We start from the raw sequence: 18,405 nt of genomic DNA, 5'->3' as shown, positions 1-18,405 counted from the left end.
AAAATGTAGAGAAGGGGAAAAAAGAAGAAAAATATTTTAAAGAACCCCAGTGGTCACCAATAGTCTATTTAGTCTTTCATGAACCCTCTCAAGATGAAGAAATAGGCTCTGACCTTTTAAAGAATATCCTATCCTATCCTATCCTATCCTATCCTATCCTATCCCTTACGCAGCAGAGATAACTGAGTAGCCAAACATTTTAGGGCACCTTTCACTGCAGGTCAATGGAAACTTGCTTTGTGCTATCTAGAAAAATATTTGTTTTAATCTTATCTGGACCCTTCCCTGCAATTCTGATTGCTCAGGACTGTGTGGTTCCACTTCAGTGATACTTTTATGATTATGGTTATAGATATTGCTAGATAGGGAGATTAAGATAGTACACCTTTCCCTATAAAATAGCATCTATACATAGCATATAAAATATTGCAACAGGGAGAGAGGGGTACTTCTCTGCATGTAGAGACAACGGGCTGGACCTGTTGTCCACTGGACATGTCCTGCCCCAGAGAAGCTGCAGATGTGGCTTCCCCTGGGCGAGCAGCACCGGCCAGGGCTGGCCCCGCTGGGAGGGACCAGGCTTAGCCATGGAGGACCACGCAGTCCTCGACCCCTTATAGGGCTTGGGGAACTGAAGGCAGCTTTCCTCCCTCAGGGAGAAAAGGAAAATATTTCCAAGCGCAGGCAATGTCTGGAGGCTCTGAGCTGTGCCAGCGCAGCTGAAAAAAAATCACCATTCTGTGGCCAGGGCTTGCTCCCACCACAGTCTGACCAGGGCCAGCCCAGGCAGGAGTTGTGCACAGAAGGGGTTAAATTGCCTGAGAGCTGCTCATCACCTCTGAACCCAGGTCCAGCCAGAGGTTTTCCTGGCATAGATGTGCTCAGGGAAACACCACCCCTGCACAGAAGACCAGCAACGCTGGCAAAACCCAACACTGACACCAGCAGGTCTCCGACTTTACTGGAATTTTTTAATTTTGTTCAGGAGCCTGCGGATGCTGGGCAGGGGGACAGGCCAAAGCCGGTCCTGGTGTAAGGGGTGCATGGCCACACCTGCAGCACCTGTAGGAATGCATGCCTGTGTGCCTATATAACGTATGTATCCTGCAAGCACTCCCACATCCAGCAGCCCCTTGAGCACGGCACTAATACGTCCTGCCATGGGCAAGGGGCAGCACCATGAGTGCACAGGGGCAGGACAAGGGGGAAAGTCGCACCTCTTGCACATGGGGAGGGCTGCCCGGGTGGGCAGCACGCTGGAGGCTAACCCTGCTCACATCTACCTGTCCCACTCATGTCCTCCATCACGGGGACAACCGCTTGCCGAGGACACGTCTCCAGGGCAAAGCCCGCTGCAGCTGCCCCAGGCATCTGGTGGCATCCGATGTTGAATCCCCAGGAGAGGACCTGCCCTATGCTGGGCATTTACTGATGGTCCGTGTGTCGCCATGCTTCTGGGGAATGTCTTCTCCTGTGCCAGGGAGCCATTGGTCCCAGGGCAGTCACCCAGGCACAAGCAGGACAAATCGAGTGCCTCAAAAATATCAAGCAACAAAATCCTTTCCCGAGAGCAGAAATCTGTGAATTTAACAGTTGTAGGGTAAATTTCTTCTGTTGTACAGAAGTCAAACAGCCAACCAGTACCACCCAGCTCTCTTCCACTGCCCTCCATCTGCCAGTCCCAAAGCACTTTCCAGAGGAACGCCAAGAGAGGGACACCAGAGTGGTGGCAGAACCCAGGGTGACCCAAGTACCCCAGTCCCCACCAGAGCGAGTGCCGGTGGGTGCTGGCCACACGAGGGTCAAGGAGCTGGCCCTGCGTCCCGGAGCCATGCCCAGCTGGCGGGCAGCCAGCGCTGCGCCCGAGGGCTTGTTTCTCCTCTCACTCTTGTGCCCTTCGCCTTCGCAGCCAGACAAACGTCTACGTGCTCTGCTTCCCGAGGACGCCCGGTGCCGGTTGCTGAGCTCCCGCCCCAGCCATAAGGAGAGGGGGCTATTTCGGCTGGCTTTATGTGCGTGGCCTGGATGGAGTCCTCCACTGCCCTGGGGAAGACGAAGGGTAATGCTCCTGGCTGGTATGGTGTCACTAACCCCCGGGGATGGTGAGGGCATGGAGGAGGCTTCCCTACGGAGGTCTCCCGCTGGCGCTGGGTTGCAGCGCAGCTGGCAGAGGGCAGAGCCCCACTGCCTGCCTTCCAGGTGGGCTCCAGCCTGGCTCGTGCCACAGCCCAGCCTCGCAGGCACGGATGGCGGGGGCTCACCCTTCCCAGCAAGGGCCGCACGGCGCCCGGCTCCCATGGGACCCGCGGGGGGCCCAGGAGGTGGTTGTGTGCAGGGTGGCTGCAGCTTCGCATCGCACGCCTGGCCCTGAGTTACAGCCAGTGCGTGCACAGCCCTCGAGCATCAGCGACCCTTACAAACGGAGGGGGCAGGATGGACAAAACCAACCCAACCATTGCTTTGTCCACCACCAACTATTATCATTACTGGCCACGCTCCAGATTAGATATCTTATTCATTTTAGCTAGTAAAAATTTTTCCTTCCAGGATCCTTCTACTTTCTCTTCTTTGGATAAAAAATGGGGTTTTAATTAAAGATGCCTTTCTGTGGAAAATGAAATCAAGTAGATTGTGTTGATAATACTGAGGTTTTTATTGAAAGAAACAAAAGCAGAAGATACTGATTTGAAAATGTAAGTTAGCTGCTGAAAGTATTCTGAAACTTGACCATTTCAATGCAAGCAGAGGGAAAACCAGAGAAAATAAAAACATAATAGGAGATATTTTTAAAAGCTGACAATGCTAATAGCTTGGGAATGTTGGCTGAGCGAAAAATTCAGGCTTTGACCTGAGAGCGAGCGGTATGTCAAGCAACATGCTGCTTCTCCTCTCTTGTTACACATGGCAATGAGCACATCAGATGTTTCAGATGTTTTCCTCCTGGTAGCTGAAGTCTGGGGTTAGAGACCTGTCCCACAGTGACCAGCCCCTCCACTCCCCTGGGGAAACTGGATTTTCTCCTCCTGCAGCCCCACACAGGAGTTTTTATAGGAAACAACAATGGAAGCAAAAAGAGAATGCTTTATTTTTAATGGAGAGAGAGAGAGAAGACACCAGCCCTCCTCTAACATCCCCTTTCGCTCAGAGCTTAGTCTCCGGTCTCTCAAATCACTGCATGCCTCCAACACCAGGCTTTCCCCTCCCCACATGTTTATGTTTGCATTTAATACTGCTGCAATGTGCCGGTCTGGCTGCCCTGGGCTGCAGTCTTCCCAGGTCAGTGGAGGACACTGGAAGGAGCAGCTTCTTCTGGGTTTGACCTGAATCAAACGACAGTTTTGACCTTCCTCCAAAACACAGGACAGTGGACAGATTTCCAGCTTACTACCATGTGTAAAAAATTGTTCTGAACACCTGATATGCCAGCCAAGACGCAACTGGCTCCTACCCACCACCTGCACCCCCCCCAATCTAAAACTACTACCCCCACCTAAATTCTCACTCCTTGGGTATATCTAGCAGGTGTCTCTTCATTTTTTGCAGCTGTTCAGCTTTTCCTGCTCTCTTTAAAGGCTGCAGCAAGCCCACAGCAGTGGTATGATTACATCAGGAAGGTGGGGGTGTTTGTGGGCTAAATGAACTGCTGCAGGAAACAAAGCTATTCCCCTCTGAGTTTTAGGAAAATGCCTTGGGCTTCTGGTTTGCCCAGGCAGTCGGTGGTAGGGTGGGCTGGTGGAAGGATGGGAAGTGCAGGGAATGAGGGGTCTCTGTGCTTGCCGGCTGTGGACTGCTTCCCATGCTTCAGGACACAGCCTGTGCTGGTGGATGTGCTCCCAGGTGTGTTTGATGCTTTGTTCTCTGTTTTCATGTGATTATTTTTTTTGCAAAATGCTGCCAGCTTTAGCCACCTGCTGGGTTTTTGGGGGGTTGTTGTGGGGTTTTTTTTCCATATTTGCATGTAGTTTTTCCTCTAAAATCTGGAGGGTCGTTTGTCTGTGGGCTCCAGCTTGCTCAGAGGCAGGGATGCTTGGATGGGGTTCCTGCTCTGGTTTGCAGTGTCCCTGGGGTGTAGGGGAAAGGATCGTCAAGAGAGAATTGGACAAGCCAGGAGCTCTGCAGAGGGCAGCTAAGAAAGCTTCCACAAGTGAAGAAGTCCTTTAAAGTTTTTCCTAACCTCTTCTTGGACTTGCTGTGTCGTATAGTGTCTCAATGGGAATGAAAGTGGAGCTCAGTGCTGGCCTGGAGCTATCTTTTAGATCTGTAGCAGGGGAAAGCTTGAGCTTCTCCCCCATAAAAGCATGTGTTTGCGGGAGTCCTCCTTCCCATCCCCCCCTGTGCTCCTTCTCTGAGCTGAAACTGGGGCACCACCCCCTTATGCTGCATGCAGCCCCTGTGCTCAATGGAAGCGGAGGGCTGCCTTAGGTGCCCCTCTCTCAACCTTGCCCCTCCAAACCCTGTGCTGTTTCCAAAACATTGCCTGCTGTCCCACTGACAGCCTGCCAGGCCTCCTTGCCTCTCCATGCTGGCAACTAGCCCTTCCCGGAGCGGGAGAGGATGAAGCACTTGCTCGGAGGGGTTTGCAATCTAGGTTACGTAGGGAATGATGCCGAGAGCGGTGACATCAGGGAAGAGGGTGGGAGGCAGCTTGCAGATGACGAGACTATGAGGTTGCCTCTGTGCAAGGTACGCGTTGCATTAGTAATGTGTTTGTAGCAAATAACGCTGGGCTAGCATGGGAATGTGGGTCACTGCTGGCAGAACTGTTGAAGGAAGAGGGAGCTGCTTGTGCTGTGCTGGGAAGAAAACGTATGTTACTGAGGGACGTTGGCGGGGCGGGGGGGACTTAGCTGCAGTAACTGCTCCAACTTGTAAGTAGCAGCTTTGTGTTGTGCGACTGGGTGCCTGCTGCCTGGGGGATGCCTCTGGCCTGGGCATTACGGTGAAATGTTCTCTGGGGGAGGTGTGGGGTGCAGCAGTTTTTTCCTGGTGTGTGATAGTTGCATCATGTCAGGGAACTCCTAGGTTTTCTTGCTCTCTGTGGCCCTGGCTGCACTTGGAGCATCCCTGCTGCCTGAGCAGGCACAAGGAGGGATGCAGCCGGGCATGTATATCCAAGGATTCCAGCATATTTTCGTGACCTATTTCTGATTCTGTGTTCAGTGTGTGTGTGCTCAGGAAATCTTTGTGCTTTAGGGCGAGTAGTGTTTGTTAGTGATAAGGAAAAGCCTGTTTGACTGCTCAGGAGATCTGAACTAGAAACTAACCTGGCTTTGAAGGTGGACTCAGGATGGGGAAGGTGGCTCTGAGCCTGAATGGAAAGTGTCACAGGATGGGGATATACATATCCTAAAAATGCACATGGTACTTCAGTGCAGAGAGGAGACTCTTACCTCAGAGCAAGTACGTTTAATGAAATAGCTTTGTCAGAAAATGCTGCCCTTGGTCAGCAGGGACTCGTTGAGTAGCTTCACTTCCAGCAAAGAAGCAATGGAGCAGACTGGGGCTGGTGGAGGGAAGCATGAAAGGGCTGCCAGGCTGTGGTCCTAGAAGAGCTGCGCAGCCTTTGCTCAGCGGTGATGCTTCTGCCTAGCTGCAGGTTGTGGAGACCTTGCTAAAGCAGTCTTGTCCAAGCCCATCAGAACAAGTCAGGAACTTGTCCCGTATCCTGTGCTGCCAGCAAATACCTCCAAGCCAGACAGTATGTTTCCATGGCTTGCCCATGTGGTCCCCAAGATGGCCAAGCTGTGACGTGCCCACCTGTGCCTGAAGGAAGTCTTTTATTTTCCCCTGAGTCTGGGATCAGAACAGTGTCTATGGCAGCAAGCTGACCCTGGGGCCAAAACCAAGCTTGTGAGGGTTCAGATCTGGAGGGCAGGGCTGATGTCCCTGTGCTGTGACCACGGTATCTGGCTGGTCTGTTGAGCAGCCTGTGGGGACAGACGCAGCTCCAAGACAGGTGTTGGATGACATTCAGTAGACCTCGGTGAGCCAGGGACAGACAGCCTATCAGGGAAATAAGGACTATGGCCAGTGGGAGGAGATGGGGGATTGATCTGTCTGGGTGTTGCCTGCATGCCGTCCCTAACTGGCGGGTGCCTGCTGGGACAAGCCCTCCTACCTGCTGCAGGGCAAAGTATTGGACAAGATCAGAGTCTCGGGCCAGCCTGATATTGTAAGCTCACTAACTGAATGGCTTGTGGGTTTTTCTTTAAACTCCTGCTTTCTCCTCCCTGTCCATTCAGAGACTCTAAAACCGCAGCCTAGTTTTTGGCTCCTCGTCAGATCTGCCCCAGGTCCCAGAACTGCTGGTGGTGCCCAGTTTGGTGGCTCTCTGGAGTGTGCAGGTCCCTCCATCTGGCAGATCTGAAGACCTGTGCAGGAAGAGCTCTCTAAATAGGCTTGTGTTTACTTCAAAACTTGTTGTTTTCCTACAGACTCCTTGCCCAGGGAGATGGGCTTTGGCAGCTGGTGCTGCCAAGTCCTTGGTCCGTAGAAGAGCTATTCTAGGACAAAAACTTGCTTGTGTCTACAAAGGCACCTTTTTTGGTGTGTATGTGTGTGTGTAGGTTTCTGTGAATGTTTTAATTCTTTCTCTTCCAGTAGCAAAACTAGAGCTGAGCCAGGGAGTAAAACTGAGTCTTGGAATATTTTTGTTATCTATTCCTAAGCAAAACAAGGAACTGTTCCATACAGGTTGCGCTTCTCAGGCTTTTCTCTTGCTCAGCCTGTGCTGGAAGGAGCACACTCAGGACTTTGCCTCTCTGCAAGGGGAGGGGTGATGATGGGTGGTGGCAACTGCCTGTGCAGCTGAGCAGCAGGGATGCTCCCTGGTGGGAATCCCAGCTTCTGGCACTGGCTGCATGTCCTTGGGCAAGTCACTTGCTGCAGCGTGTATGTGCTGACTTACCTCCTGCAGGACCCTGAAAGGTTTCATTCATGTCCCTAATTACTCATAGAGTCCTGAATGAAAGGGGCAGTTGGTGTGCCAAGTGCATGACTTATCCCAGTACAACATCCTCCTTGTGAGCACTCTCCTCGTCCCTCCTGGGGACCCAGGGGTGGCTCAGGGAGGCTTGATGGTGGTGCTTTACCCAAGTCGCCATTGCCATGGGACATGAGTGTCTGTTCTGTGGCACTTCTCCCTGTCCTGTGAGCTATTGAGGGCTCCTGGCTGGGGTGGGAGGGGAGCTGTCCTGGTTCCTATAATTTCCTGGTTATTTTGGTATGTGGGTGGAAGGGGGAGGAGGGTGGCTGTGGAGAGAAGAGCAAGGTCAGTGAAGAACAAACATGCCTCTGTGCACTTGTGATCACGCTGCCAGCTAATCGGCTTCAGTGCTCCAACTTCCCTCACAGGACTCATCAAGCACGGCCGTGAGAGGATAGGACAAACCATCAAGGCCTCCGGCTCCAGGCTCTGCTCGTAGTGAGTATGAAAGCCTCCCAGTGGGATGAGAGCCCTTTAAAAGCTCAGCCTGATAACCCTGCACCAGCTCGGCGGTGAATGGAGCTGGCTGGCACCCGCCAGATGTGGGCAGTCCCGGGGACAGCTGCCAGCACCCGCTGCCGCCCAGCATCTCCTGCCGTGGTCAGCCTGGCCATGGAGGAGGGGGGCTCTGGGATGGATGTGGGTCTGTGCCTGGCGGTGCGTGGGGGCAGAGAGGGGGAGCACCCGCAGGTGAGATGTGGGGGAGGCTGGTGGGATCTTCGGGGCCCCCTTTTTGGAAGGGGCAGGGCGGAGGGTGGCTGCGGGGGGGGGGGGGGGGGGGGGGGAGCCTTCAGAGCCTCCCTGTGGTGTGTGAGAGCTTGGTGGGGCTGAGGGGGAATGGACAAAGCTCTCTGGGGCAGGGGAGAAGGGTACAGAGCTTCTCCCACCATCCCCACCCTGATCATGTCTTTAATCCTGGCTTTTGCAAGGGTGGTGGTGGGGGGAACTCTTAAAACCAAGGGGAGGAATCCCTGGGGTGGCAGGACCCGTCCCTCCCCAATGATGCTTGAGCAGGGTGGGTCTGAACCAACAAGTGTTGTTCAAGTCCAACTTCTCCAGCAGCAGCTGCACTGGGTAGATGAGAGCCCTGTGCTTTAAAGTCTCTGCCCACTGAGCCTGCCCTGGCTGCCATGGCCAGCCCCTCTTCCCTGCAGTGTCAACAGCCCTAAACTGCACTGGTCCGCGCTGGCCTGGGGGAACAGCCTCTAACTGCTGCCAGTCCAGCTGGACTTGCCTGGCTGTGCTGCGGGGACGCTAGTTGGGTTGCAGGGCTGGGTGCTGCAGCATCCCCATCTCATGGTGTGGGAGCTGTGTCTGCCTCGAGAGGTCTGGCAATGGCCAGGAGGGCTGCAACCTTGTCTGGCCTGGATGCTGTGTTGCTGCTTGGACTTTGCTGGTCTTCATGTGTTGGTGTCCTGACCAGTTTCTGGTGTTTCAAATCAAGGGCTAACTGTGGCACTTAATATGCTTGTGCTTGTTCAAATCACTCATGCACCCAGGAACCTTTTTCCCCCATCTGCTGCTGGTGTGCACCCACTGTCCCCGGCCTCCCCCAGTGCATATACACCCAGTGCTACCAAAGGGCAGCTGGGGAGCTTGGCTGAGGTCCCCTGTGAGGATGCACTGGGGTATGTGCTGGTCCCTGGCAAGCTAATGGTGTGAGGCTGTTTCTTGGATTTTGTTTTCAATACTGGATTCTTCTTTTCTCAAGTGCTGAACGAGTTGCTTTTTTAATGGATCGCTCTCGGAGCCCAGACAAAAGCACCCAGGTGAGATCATGGCTCTGAGGCAGCAAGTCCTCACCACTGGGATGAAGAGAGGGGCTGGTGCCTGTAGGAGAAAGGCAAGGAGGAGAGCCTGTGTCGGCCTGCTGGGAGGCTTACTGCTGCCTTGTACCTGTGGGTGATGCTGTGTAGAGAAAAAGGAGAACAGAGAGGCCCTATATAGCCTTTTGGACAAGGCACAATGCTCTCAGGTTCTGGGGAGGGGAAGACTCCTGGGGAGCAGGAACAGGAGGAAGACCATGTGTATGTGCGTACCTCCTTGTCATTGGGAAGAGGGCTGAGCACCTCTGTAGGGCTAGGTGTGCATAAGGCCACTTCCAAGGCTCCAGACTTGGCAGTTTTGGGCGTTGATGGGAGCAGGCAGAGGGCTGCAGGGTTGCAGGGGCTGATATCCTGCTGCAGAAGTGCTCCTCTGTCTCAGAGCTGTGCACAGGGCTTCTTGCCTAGCACAGGCAGTGGGCAGTGCCTTGTTGTCTTGGTACTGCAGTGAGCAACTGAGCCACGTAGTGCCTTTCTTTTGTGGCCGCACAGCAGGTCTTGAAAGCCTAAAGTCAGGAGCCAAGCAGTCTACTCTTTTTATTTGTGCAAGTACAGGTTGAGACTGCAGCTTAGTACAGCCTCCAGCTGTACTATTGCTTTAGTGAATAGCTCTGTTCTCCCTTTCTCCATCATTTATTTTACCGCATCTGCTGTGTCTTGCTGATGGGTGTTTCTCAAAGGCTTTGTGCAAGGGATGCTGTACTGAGGAAGAGAAAGCACAACCTACAGCATGGTCCTTGTGACTAATATTATTGTTATCCTCTCTAGCCTCCAACACCAACTGACAACATCAACCTTGGACCTTCTGCTAACCCAAAGTAAGCTTCCTGCAAAAGCCAGGTAGGGTGAGGAGTGTGCAGTGAAGAGATCTGGCAGGGGAATGCAGTTGGTCCCTGTGTCTTGCATGGGTGCTGTCTGCAAAAGTCCTAACAATTACACTATGTGGCCTTTAACACCATGTGTATCACCAATGCACCAGCTTTCAAGACATTCAGCTATAACTGGTCCCTCTTATCATAATTATCTTCTCCTGTCCACGTCTGCAGCCCCTTGTCCCATCTCTCTTGAGAGGTAGTAAGGGAAGATCTTCCTCATCACTGCTGGCTCCCTGAGTGTCTTTCTCTAGAAATGGGGATAAACTGTGTCCCTTGTAAAGGTGCCACTTGGTCCTGACAGTTGCTTTCACCTGCTGCTATGTTCAGTGGGTGGGTTGCTGAGGCACATCCTCTGCTGGGTGTGCTGACGTACGTGGTGCGAATCCCCTGCTTGCTGGGAGCGAGGGTCACCTGTCCAGTGCCCTTCAATCCCTTCACAAACACTCATGTTTCCAAGAAGGAACTCTGCTTTGATGGTAGTGTTGCTGTTGCATGTTTCTCTCCCAGAAACACTAACTTGCTTCATTCTTGCCCAACAGTGCCAAGCCAACAGACTTTGACTTCCTGAAGGTTATTGGCAAAGGAAGCTTTGGAAAAGTAAGTGGATTTGTACAGGTAGGCTGTAGCTCTAGAGGCAGCTTGGAAAGAGACTTCCTTGCTGAAGGAGTTTCTAGCTGTGTCCTTTGCTTGCACCTCTCCAGAGGAGTTTGGCCTGAGTGGGACTGAGACCAGATGAGAAGTGAGATAGGGTTTTCATAGTCCATTCCTACTTTGACCTGTCCTGCAGCCTCTCTAAGGACAGAAATGTGAGGTGTTTCATGCTCAGGGTGGTGATGGTGAGGAGCGGTACTTGATTCAAAATAACCCTCAGATTTGTTCAGCGAGCAAAAGATCTCTGGACGAATCTGTACCTTGTGAGATAGCAAGGATCCACTTTAAATGGGACTACCCCCAAATGCTCCAGAATGAATTTCTATTTGGTGTGTAAGAGATATGTGAAGATGTTGTGTGCCTTTTTCTGGCATTGAGGAAGTGCTGGGAAGTCAGTGGGCTGGAGCTTGGTCTTTAAAACTTTGTATCTGACCCTCTGATGCTGTATTCTGTACAATCACTCACAAGAGTGTTGAGCTAATGAGGAAATGCTAACCAAGTGGCAGAAGGTGAGACTGAAACCTGTGACCAGGACCTTCTGTTGCAGGTTCTCCTGGCCAAACGCAAGTGTGATGGGACTTTTTATGCTGTGAAAGTCTTGCATAAGAAAACCATCCTGAAGAAAAAAGAGGTATGTCTGCTCTCCTTGGCTACTTCTGCAAACAGTGGTCAGTGTATGAGCAATCCTGGTAACACAACTGAGGTGTCTTGTGGCTGAGTAAGCATTCACATAGACAAGTTACATGTTAAAAACGGGTTTCTTGGTGCCATGGGAAAATGGAGAGGAACTGAAATTAATCAGGTTAGAGAGGAGTGAGCGGTTCCCTTTCTGGAGCTGGAGATGACCCCTTAGAACTCCCAGCTTCTACTTGTTTTCAAAACAGCAGTGAGCCCCTATGTCAGACTGGACTGGACCCTTGCCTGAAACTCTAATGCCTTGCCTGCCTTTTGATAGCAAAACCACATCATGGCAGAGCGCAACGTGCTCCTGAAAAATGTCAAGCACCCCTTCCTTGTGGGACTCCATTACTCCTTCCAGACCTCGGAGAAGCTTTACTTTGTGCTTGACTATGTAAATGGTGGAGAGGTGAGTGCACATACAGGCTTTATTTTAATCCTCTATTTGGTCCTTCCTGAACATGCTGTTTTATTGCCTAAAACTCTTTTTTGTCAGAAGATAATGATGTTGAAGTATAATGTTGCCTGGACTGCTGGCAAGGACCAGCTAAGAGTGGCTGACATGCTGTCTAACCTGTAAGTTGAGTGAAGATCTTGCTGGCTATGACCTGTGTCAGATGATTCCCAAGGCAAGGACACTGAGAAAAACATGTGCTAGGGGTATTTTAAAATCCTATGGAGAATATGGGAAATGCTGACATTGGCGAGCTTTAGGCAAAACCCACTTGGGGGCCAGCTCTGGATTCCAGTCTAGTGCCTGGGTGATTCCATTGCAGTATGTTAGACTTTTTCTGTCCTGTAGAAGCTCCTCTTTCTTCAGCTGTCTTTTTCTGTGCTGTCTGAAACTGGCTGGGTGATACTGTTAACACAGATGTCTTGTCCAAGTCTAATTCATATCAGGGACCTTAGTGGGTTCAGCTCTTGTGCATGTACCGCTCCTCATGGCCATACTACAGCTTGTAGGTTGTAGCAAGCTAGAAAGCTTAACTGGATCAGCAGATGACCAGTTTTGGAGCAATGAATTAAGTGAGATGGTGACATTGGAGGAGGACAAATGAAGCAATTTCTGGAAAGGTTTAGACTGCTTAATTTGGTTTGGTTTTATTTGCTGCTGTTCATGGGCCACTTGCTCGTGTTGGTTTTCACTCACGTAGCTGGCTTTCAGGCTTGCTCCAGACATCCTTCAGGTTTTTAGAGAAAAAATTATTAACCTTATGATCTGTTCATAGCTCTTCTTCCACTTGCAAAGGGAGCGCTGCTTCCGTGAGCCCCGGGCCCGATTCTATGCTGCAGAAGTCGCTAGCGCAATTGGGTACCTGCATTCCTTAAACATCATTTACAGGTAAGGCACATGTCCTGCCGGGGAGAGCAGGGGCACCAAGCCTACCCAGCGCCCAGCCAGGCTGTGTGCTGTGCTGTGCTGGGGAGGGAAGAGACTTCTTCTGGGGCCATGCAAAATCCAGGGCTGGAGTAGCTGGAGAATCTCCTACCCCAGACAAGACAGTGCACTGCTGGTATTTTGCCCTGCAAGAGGGGTGCTCTCTGCACAGGACAATAAATAAATAATAAAAATAAAGTAAATGATACATGCTCCCAGCCTGACAGTAGGAAGGCGAATGTTTGAGCAAAAAGATCTAAAATAAACCTGGCAGAAGAAGGAAGAGATTGTCTCTCGGTACCAATTTATGTATAGATATCCAGGGAAATTTAGGCTAACACCTGATCCTGTATGACAGCAGTCTTTCTATGTGTGCATATGTTTTATGTTGGTACTCAACAATGATGGGAATCTGTGCTTTGGGAAGGTCTTGGTGAACTTGGTGGGGTTCTTGCCAGCTCCTGTTCTTAGCTGATGCTGTTTCAGATCAGGCTTTTCTAAATATCTGGCCAAATCTGCTCAAACAGCATTTTTTGTCTTGCAGGGACTTAAAACCTGAGAACATCCTCCTGGATTGCCAGGTATATTCACAGCTCGTGCTGCCTTCCTGAAGCTTTTAAAGCCAGAAGGACCATAAACAGAGGGCTATAGTTCTGCAAGCTGGGCTACAGCTCACTTCATTGCATGGATTTTCTATGTATGCACCACTGCATTTCTGTGCAGATACTGCAAGGGGGAATGAGCCTGCCCTCCGCAGAACTGTACACTTGGGGCCCTCTCAGCTCATCCCCAAAAGCTGGGACCTGGCTTGTGGGCAGGGATCAGGGGTGCTACTCTGGTGGTGACTGCTATGTAAACTGGCTCTGGGATAAAGCAGTGGCAAAGCACAGCAGTGCTGGATCTCTTCATAGCTATGTAGTTGTAGACAAATTTAAAAAAAAAAAAAAAATTAGATTCTTCTTTCTCTACAGGCTCCTCTACTTGTACTATAGAATGTCCAGAAGGTGAGGGAGGGGAAGTGGATGAACAGTGGGGAACTAAAACATACATGCGATGGAATGTGAAGGCCCATGCTTGGAAATCCTGTCTCCTCTAGAAAGAGGTGGCCAAGCTGAAATTTCCCTCCCTTCTTTAGGGACATATAGTATTGACAGACTTTGGACTCTGCAAAGAAGGAATGGAGCAAGAGGAGACAACTTCTACTTTTTGTGGCACTCCTGAGGTACAGCATGTGCTGGGGCTTCACTGTGACCTGGGGGCTGAAAGCCTCCAGAGACTTGCTGCTCTGGGTCTCAGACTTGCATGGGTGGTCAGCATCTCAAAATACGGGCTCTGTGCATTAGACTATCTTGGGCTTTCTGAGGTTGTCAGCCTGAAGTTGGGCTTCAGATAAGGTCTTCCCTACTCAGTAGAGACAGTTTTGCTGCTAACAGCTCATTAGCACTCTAAATTTGCTGTGCTATCAGGGGCAGGGATCCCTGCACTCAGAAGTGGCTGGTCTTGTGAAACTGGGGCTGCTCCAGGTGGCTGTGGAGACAAACTTGACCCTGGGATGCCATGAGCAAGCCTGTGAGCAGGCTGTGTACCTGCTCTGATACCCTGGAGCTGCAGAACAGGGTGCCTGCTGGTACTGACATACACAGGACCTTGCTGTGCCCTTCTACATGTCCTTGGTATGCAGGAGCTGCAAAACACCATGTGCAGAGGCAAGGACCAGGCTCTCTGGAATGTGAACACTGCTCAGAGGGGAGGAGATGCCTGTTCTCCAATGCAACTCAGGTTTTGCAAAAAAAAGTCTCCAATTTGTCATCTTGGAGGCTTTTTGCCTGCTCCTTACTGAGCTGGGGATTTTGGTAGCACTTTGGCTTAGGTAATAGACTCATCCTGTTGCCCTTCCTCAGATAGCTTGAAGAAGGGTCTGTAAACAAGATAGCTTTCAGTATTTAAGCTCAGAGAAGTGGGCAGGAATTTCCTGGTGGTAGCCCTTGGCTTTCAGTGGGGACCCCCTTACGCAATAGTACAGCATGAACCAAGCAGGAATGTTTGAGCTTTTGTTTTGTGGCTTTTGGCATGTGTTGTGGGTGTGTTGTTTTGACACACACACCCATCCCCCTGCCTTAGACAGGGAGCATGATAGTACACAGAGATAATCCTGTGTGAGACCAGGCTTGATGTGCTGCTTGCTCTGCAGACTGCTTGCATTCTTCCCTGTTGCTCCTTGGTGGTGCCTGTTGGTAGTTTTTCTGCTTTGAACAGACTTAATGGGGCTGAAAACTGCAGCTTTCTTAAAACTACATGAGCCTCTTAGAGGTGTAATGTGTCAGTGCAGGACAGGTTTGCTGGCTGAATTGTGGTGTGTGGCAAGTCCTTGTCCAGTCTTCTCTAGGAGAAGAACCTTGTGTAGCCCAGAAGAACACTTTGGGGGTTTTGGTAGGTGTCTTTCAAACCCTTTGCTCTGAAGCAAGTGGAGAGTCTATCAAAGCATAGTAAGAAATGCATCTGTGTGCTTACTAATGCATTTGCTTAGCCTGAGCTGTAACCAGGTTTTTGCACTTATGAGGACAAAGCCTTTCCTTATAATTTGACTCAAATTTTACTTGACTCCTCCTAGTACTTGGCTCCTGAGGTGCTAAAGAAGCAGCCGTACGACAGGACAGTAGACTGGTGGTGCCTGGGAGCCGTCCTCTATGAGATGCTGTTTGGACTGGTAAGTTTGGAAGCTGTCTGTTTTACTCTACATAGTGGAGAACATATTTTCAACAATTGTGATGTGAGGTTGCTCTGGTGTTCAGACGGTACCTGACACGGACAACTGAATCCTGAATTAGATGACCTGTTTCAATCATACCATTGCCCTTTGAACAGAGATACCTGTTCAATATCTGAGATATAGCAGCTCTCCCTCATCTGCTTGCTGCAGGACTCATTGTGACCTGCAATGTGTGGTTCCTTATGGTAGCTCATGTTTTACCTGGCTGCTTCTCCTCTCTTTCAAATTAGCCTCCTTTTTACAGCCGGGATGTGTCTCAAATGTATGACAACATTCTGCACAAGCCACTCCAGATCCAAGGAAGCAAGACTGTGGCAGCTTGTGACATCCTCCAGGGACTTCTCCACAAGGACCAGAAGAGGAGGCTGGGTGCCAAGACAGACTTTGTAGGTTGCCTCCATCAGGATCAGGAGGGAGGATGGATAGGAAACCTTTCTATCTGAGCCTTTCTTTTGTGATAACAGCACTGCCTTGGAAAAAGCTTTCCAGACAGGTTGATATCTATCTAGCCTCCTAAAAGAGGCATATGGGGTTGACTTGGATTTCCAAAGGGAAAGGTGTGCTGGCAAGCTAGGACACCAATGTGTGATGGTGTCATCTCCCTTCAAGGGATTACTGGATCATGACCCTCATGTATTAAGGATTTGCTACATGGGCCCTACATGGATATGTGGTAGCTCCAAGTCTTGCTTCAACCACTTAATGCTATGAAAACAGCTGGCAGGTGCTGGAAAAGGAGGGTTGGTAGAAGAGTGACTTTCTCCTCCCCCCCCCCCACTTTCTCTGCAGCTTGAGATAAAGAGCCATATATTCTTCAGCCCAATAAACTGGGACGACTTGTACCACAAGAGGATTACCCCTCCATTTAACCCCAATGTGGTAAGTGGGTATTTCTGTTGGTATCTGTTATATAGTGGTACAAAAGGAATCCTCTCCCGATGTCTTATGCTGAGACTGAGGGGTGCTGAAGTGCAGGTTAGGAACTGCAAATGCAGTGGTGACAACACTTTTGGAAAAGCAGTTGTGTTAGACTGTCTGAACACAAGCGGTTGGTTGGGGTCTGCTCACTTGAAATGACTGTGTGTCTCTGCTCCTTGGCTTAGGCCGGTCCAGCTGATCTGCGACACTTTGATCCAGAGTTCACCCAAGAAGCGATCTCCACCTCCATCACCCACACGCCTGACCTAGCAGCCAGCAGCTCCAGTGCCTCGGATGCGTTTTTAGGGTTTTCTTATGCACCAACTGATGAGGGCATCTAGGTTTTATAAAGGCTTTGAGAAGCCAGATTTTAACTGAATGGGTTTTATGTTTAAGTGTTTTTTCTTTTTTTTTCTTTTTCTTCCCTGAAAGGATTGCTACTGTCCTTTGCTCACGGTTTAAGACAATTGGGACTAATACACTAACTGGCTGGGATGGAACAGAGCTCTTAACTCTTGCTGTGTGGTAGATTTCCCTCTAAATGACTGTTCCACTGGCGTGGAAAGTGGGACACGTTATTATTATTTTCCCCCCGAGTGTCTTGTGCTACTTGGCAGGATTGTATTCACTCTGCGGTTGTATTTATGGTTGAGGTATGTGCCATCATTCACATCAACAGCCATATCCCTCTAACTGGCCTTTTTTTTTTTTTTGTGGAGCTAACTCTGCCCAGCTATGTCCAACTGCTTTGCCCCCCTAATAGAGAGGGGAAACTGTTTGCACTACCAAGAGCAGTGGCTTTCTTCCTTCCTTCCACTTAAGCCACTCATCCTGGACTGAGCTGGGCTCGGAAACTGTTCGTCAGTAATAGCTCCAAAGGCAGCTGCAGGTCTGTGCATCCTGAGCTGTGCTGTGGCCTTTCACGCCAGCCAGTACCTCTGAGGTGAGTGGATCATCTCTCTCAGCCCGGACTGGGATGCTGCTGAAGCAACAAGGAGGCTGTTATGGAGGAGCCAGTGTGTGTGGGGAAAACCCCAGATAAAATGGGTGGGGAAGAGGCTGAGTTGTTTGGCAAAATAAAAATAACCTTATGGCCAAACCTGCTGGTGGTGGGGAGGGGTCCTTTCACAGGCTGTGCTTGACTTGCCTGAGGCACCCAACACTACTGCACCGAGCACGAGGCAGAGCGGCGCGGGGCGGCGCGCAGCGAGGGGACCCCGAGCCCAGCCTGCACCCCGCGCTGCGCTGGGGCGGCCGGCGGCGCCCAGCCCCTGCCCCCGGCAGCAGCTGCCCGGAGCTCCAGCACCCCTCTGACAATGCCTGTCACTGATGGAGAAGGGTTATTTATTCTGCCTTAATTTAAATACTGGTATACTCATCAAATGTCACTTCCCACTTATTTTTAAGTCCTTTTGTTGTTCTGTTGCTGTGGGGAGGTGAAAGGGGATAAGCACTTCTAACTGCAATGCGGGGATGAACAAGGGGATTTCTAAAAGTTGTGTGATGCTCACTGTTGGGAAGCTTGTGCTGGAACAATTTTTTTTTTTTTTAAATCAGAATTTATCTTGTACATGCTGAAGTCATCAGAACGTGCCATGGTTTACATTAAAGTGCATACACTGCCGTGCTTCCATCTCTGCCCTGTACGTGAGGGAGCGGAGGGGGGCGAGGGCAGGAGGGGGCCAGGCTGGCTTCGTGCTGTGCCTCAGAGCGGCTGTGCCCCGCCACTCGGCTGCATGCACAAAGTCACTGAACCTTTTTAATTAAACAGAAAGTCCCTACTTTAGGCTAACAGAAGGACTGGCATTTCTCCTTTTACCTGGGCCCAAGGCCCAGAGACCTGTTCCCGCGGGTGCTGCTGCCTGAGGGACGCGGGCGCGCCCCGGGCCGCTGGCAGGCGAGGGCTGGCCCGGGACCGGCCCTGCCCCGAGCCAGGGCTGCGCGGGCAGCAGCCGGAGGCCGAGGCGGCGGGGCCCGGCCCAGCCCGAGCGGCGGAGCCCCGGCCAGCGGGGCGGTGCGCGGAGCCCCGTTCCCCCCCAGCCCGCCGCAGTGGTACCGTCCCGCCCCCCTTCCCGCCCGGGGCGTGGAGCGGGCCAGCGCCGCGGCCTCCGCCCTCGCGGCCACCTCCGCGCATGCGCCTCGCCGGCCGCCGCGTTGCTAGGCGGAGCGCCGCGCCGTGGCGGCCGCCGCCCCCGCCGCCGCCCCCGCCGCCCCCGCTCTGCCCGGGCGCCTTGGCGGGCACGGCCCCCCCGCCCCGGGCCTGCTGCGGGGGTCCCGCCGGGGAGCAGGAGCGTCGGAGGTTCGCCTCGCGTCCCGAGAGCTGGCGT

The 18,405-nt window shown here is 51.6% G+C and overlaps 1 protein-coding gene across 2 annotated transcripts; it reads left to right on the top strand.

Annotated features, from left to right (window-relative positions):
* The first annotated feature begins 2,010 nt into the window (after positions 1 to 2,010).
* SGK2 (serum/glucocorticoid regulated kinase 2) lies at positions 2,011 to 16,419 on the top strand. 2 transcript variants are annotated; one of them, XM_075721064.1, is made up of 14 exons: positions 2,011 to 2,059; positions 7,354 to 7,423; positions 8,697 to 8,754; positions 9,577 to 9,626; positions 10,223 to 10,280; positions 10,882 to 10,965; positions 11,290 to 11,421; positions 12,242 to 12,354; positions 12,935 to 12,971; positions 13,526 to 13,612; positions 15,002 to 15,097; positions 15,391 to 15,546; positions 15,950 to 16,039; positions 16,264 to 16,419. In XM_075721064.1, the coding sequence occupies exons 1-14, from the start codon at positions 2,011 to 2,013 to the stop codon at positions 16,417 to 16,419; spliced, it is 1,236 nt and encodes a 411-aa protein (XP_075577179.1). The 2 variants fall into 2 exon arrangements, with proteins under 2 accessions (XP_075577179.1, XP_075577178.1); XM_075721063.1 differs by lacking the exon at positions 2,011 to 2,059 and adding an exon at positions 3,636 to 3,837.
* The last annotated feature ends 1,986 nt before the right edge of the window (positions 16,420 to 18,405 follow it).

The sequence above is a fragment of the Pelecanus crispus genome, chromosome 14 (assembly GCF_030463565.1).
Source record: "Pelecanus crispus isolate bPelCri1 chromosome 14, bPelCri1.pri, whole genome shotgun sequence".
Classification (NCBI taxonomy): Eukaryota; Metazoa; Chordata; class Aves; order Pelecaniformes; family Pelecanidae; genus Pelecanus; species Pelecanus crispus.
Note: the sequence above shows the minus strand (reverse complement) of the source record. Positions and strands in the feature narration are given on the sequence as shown.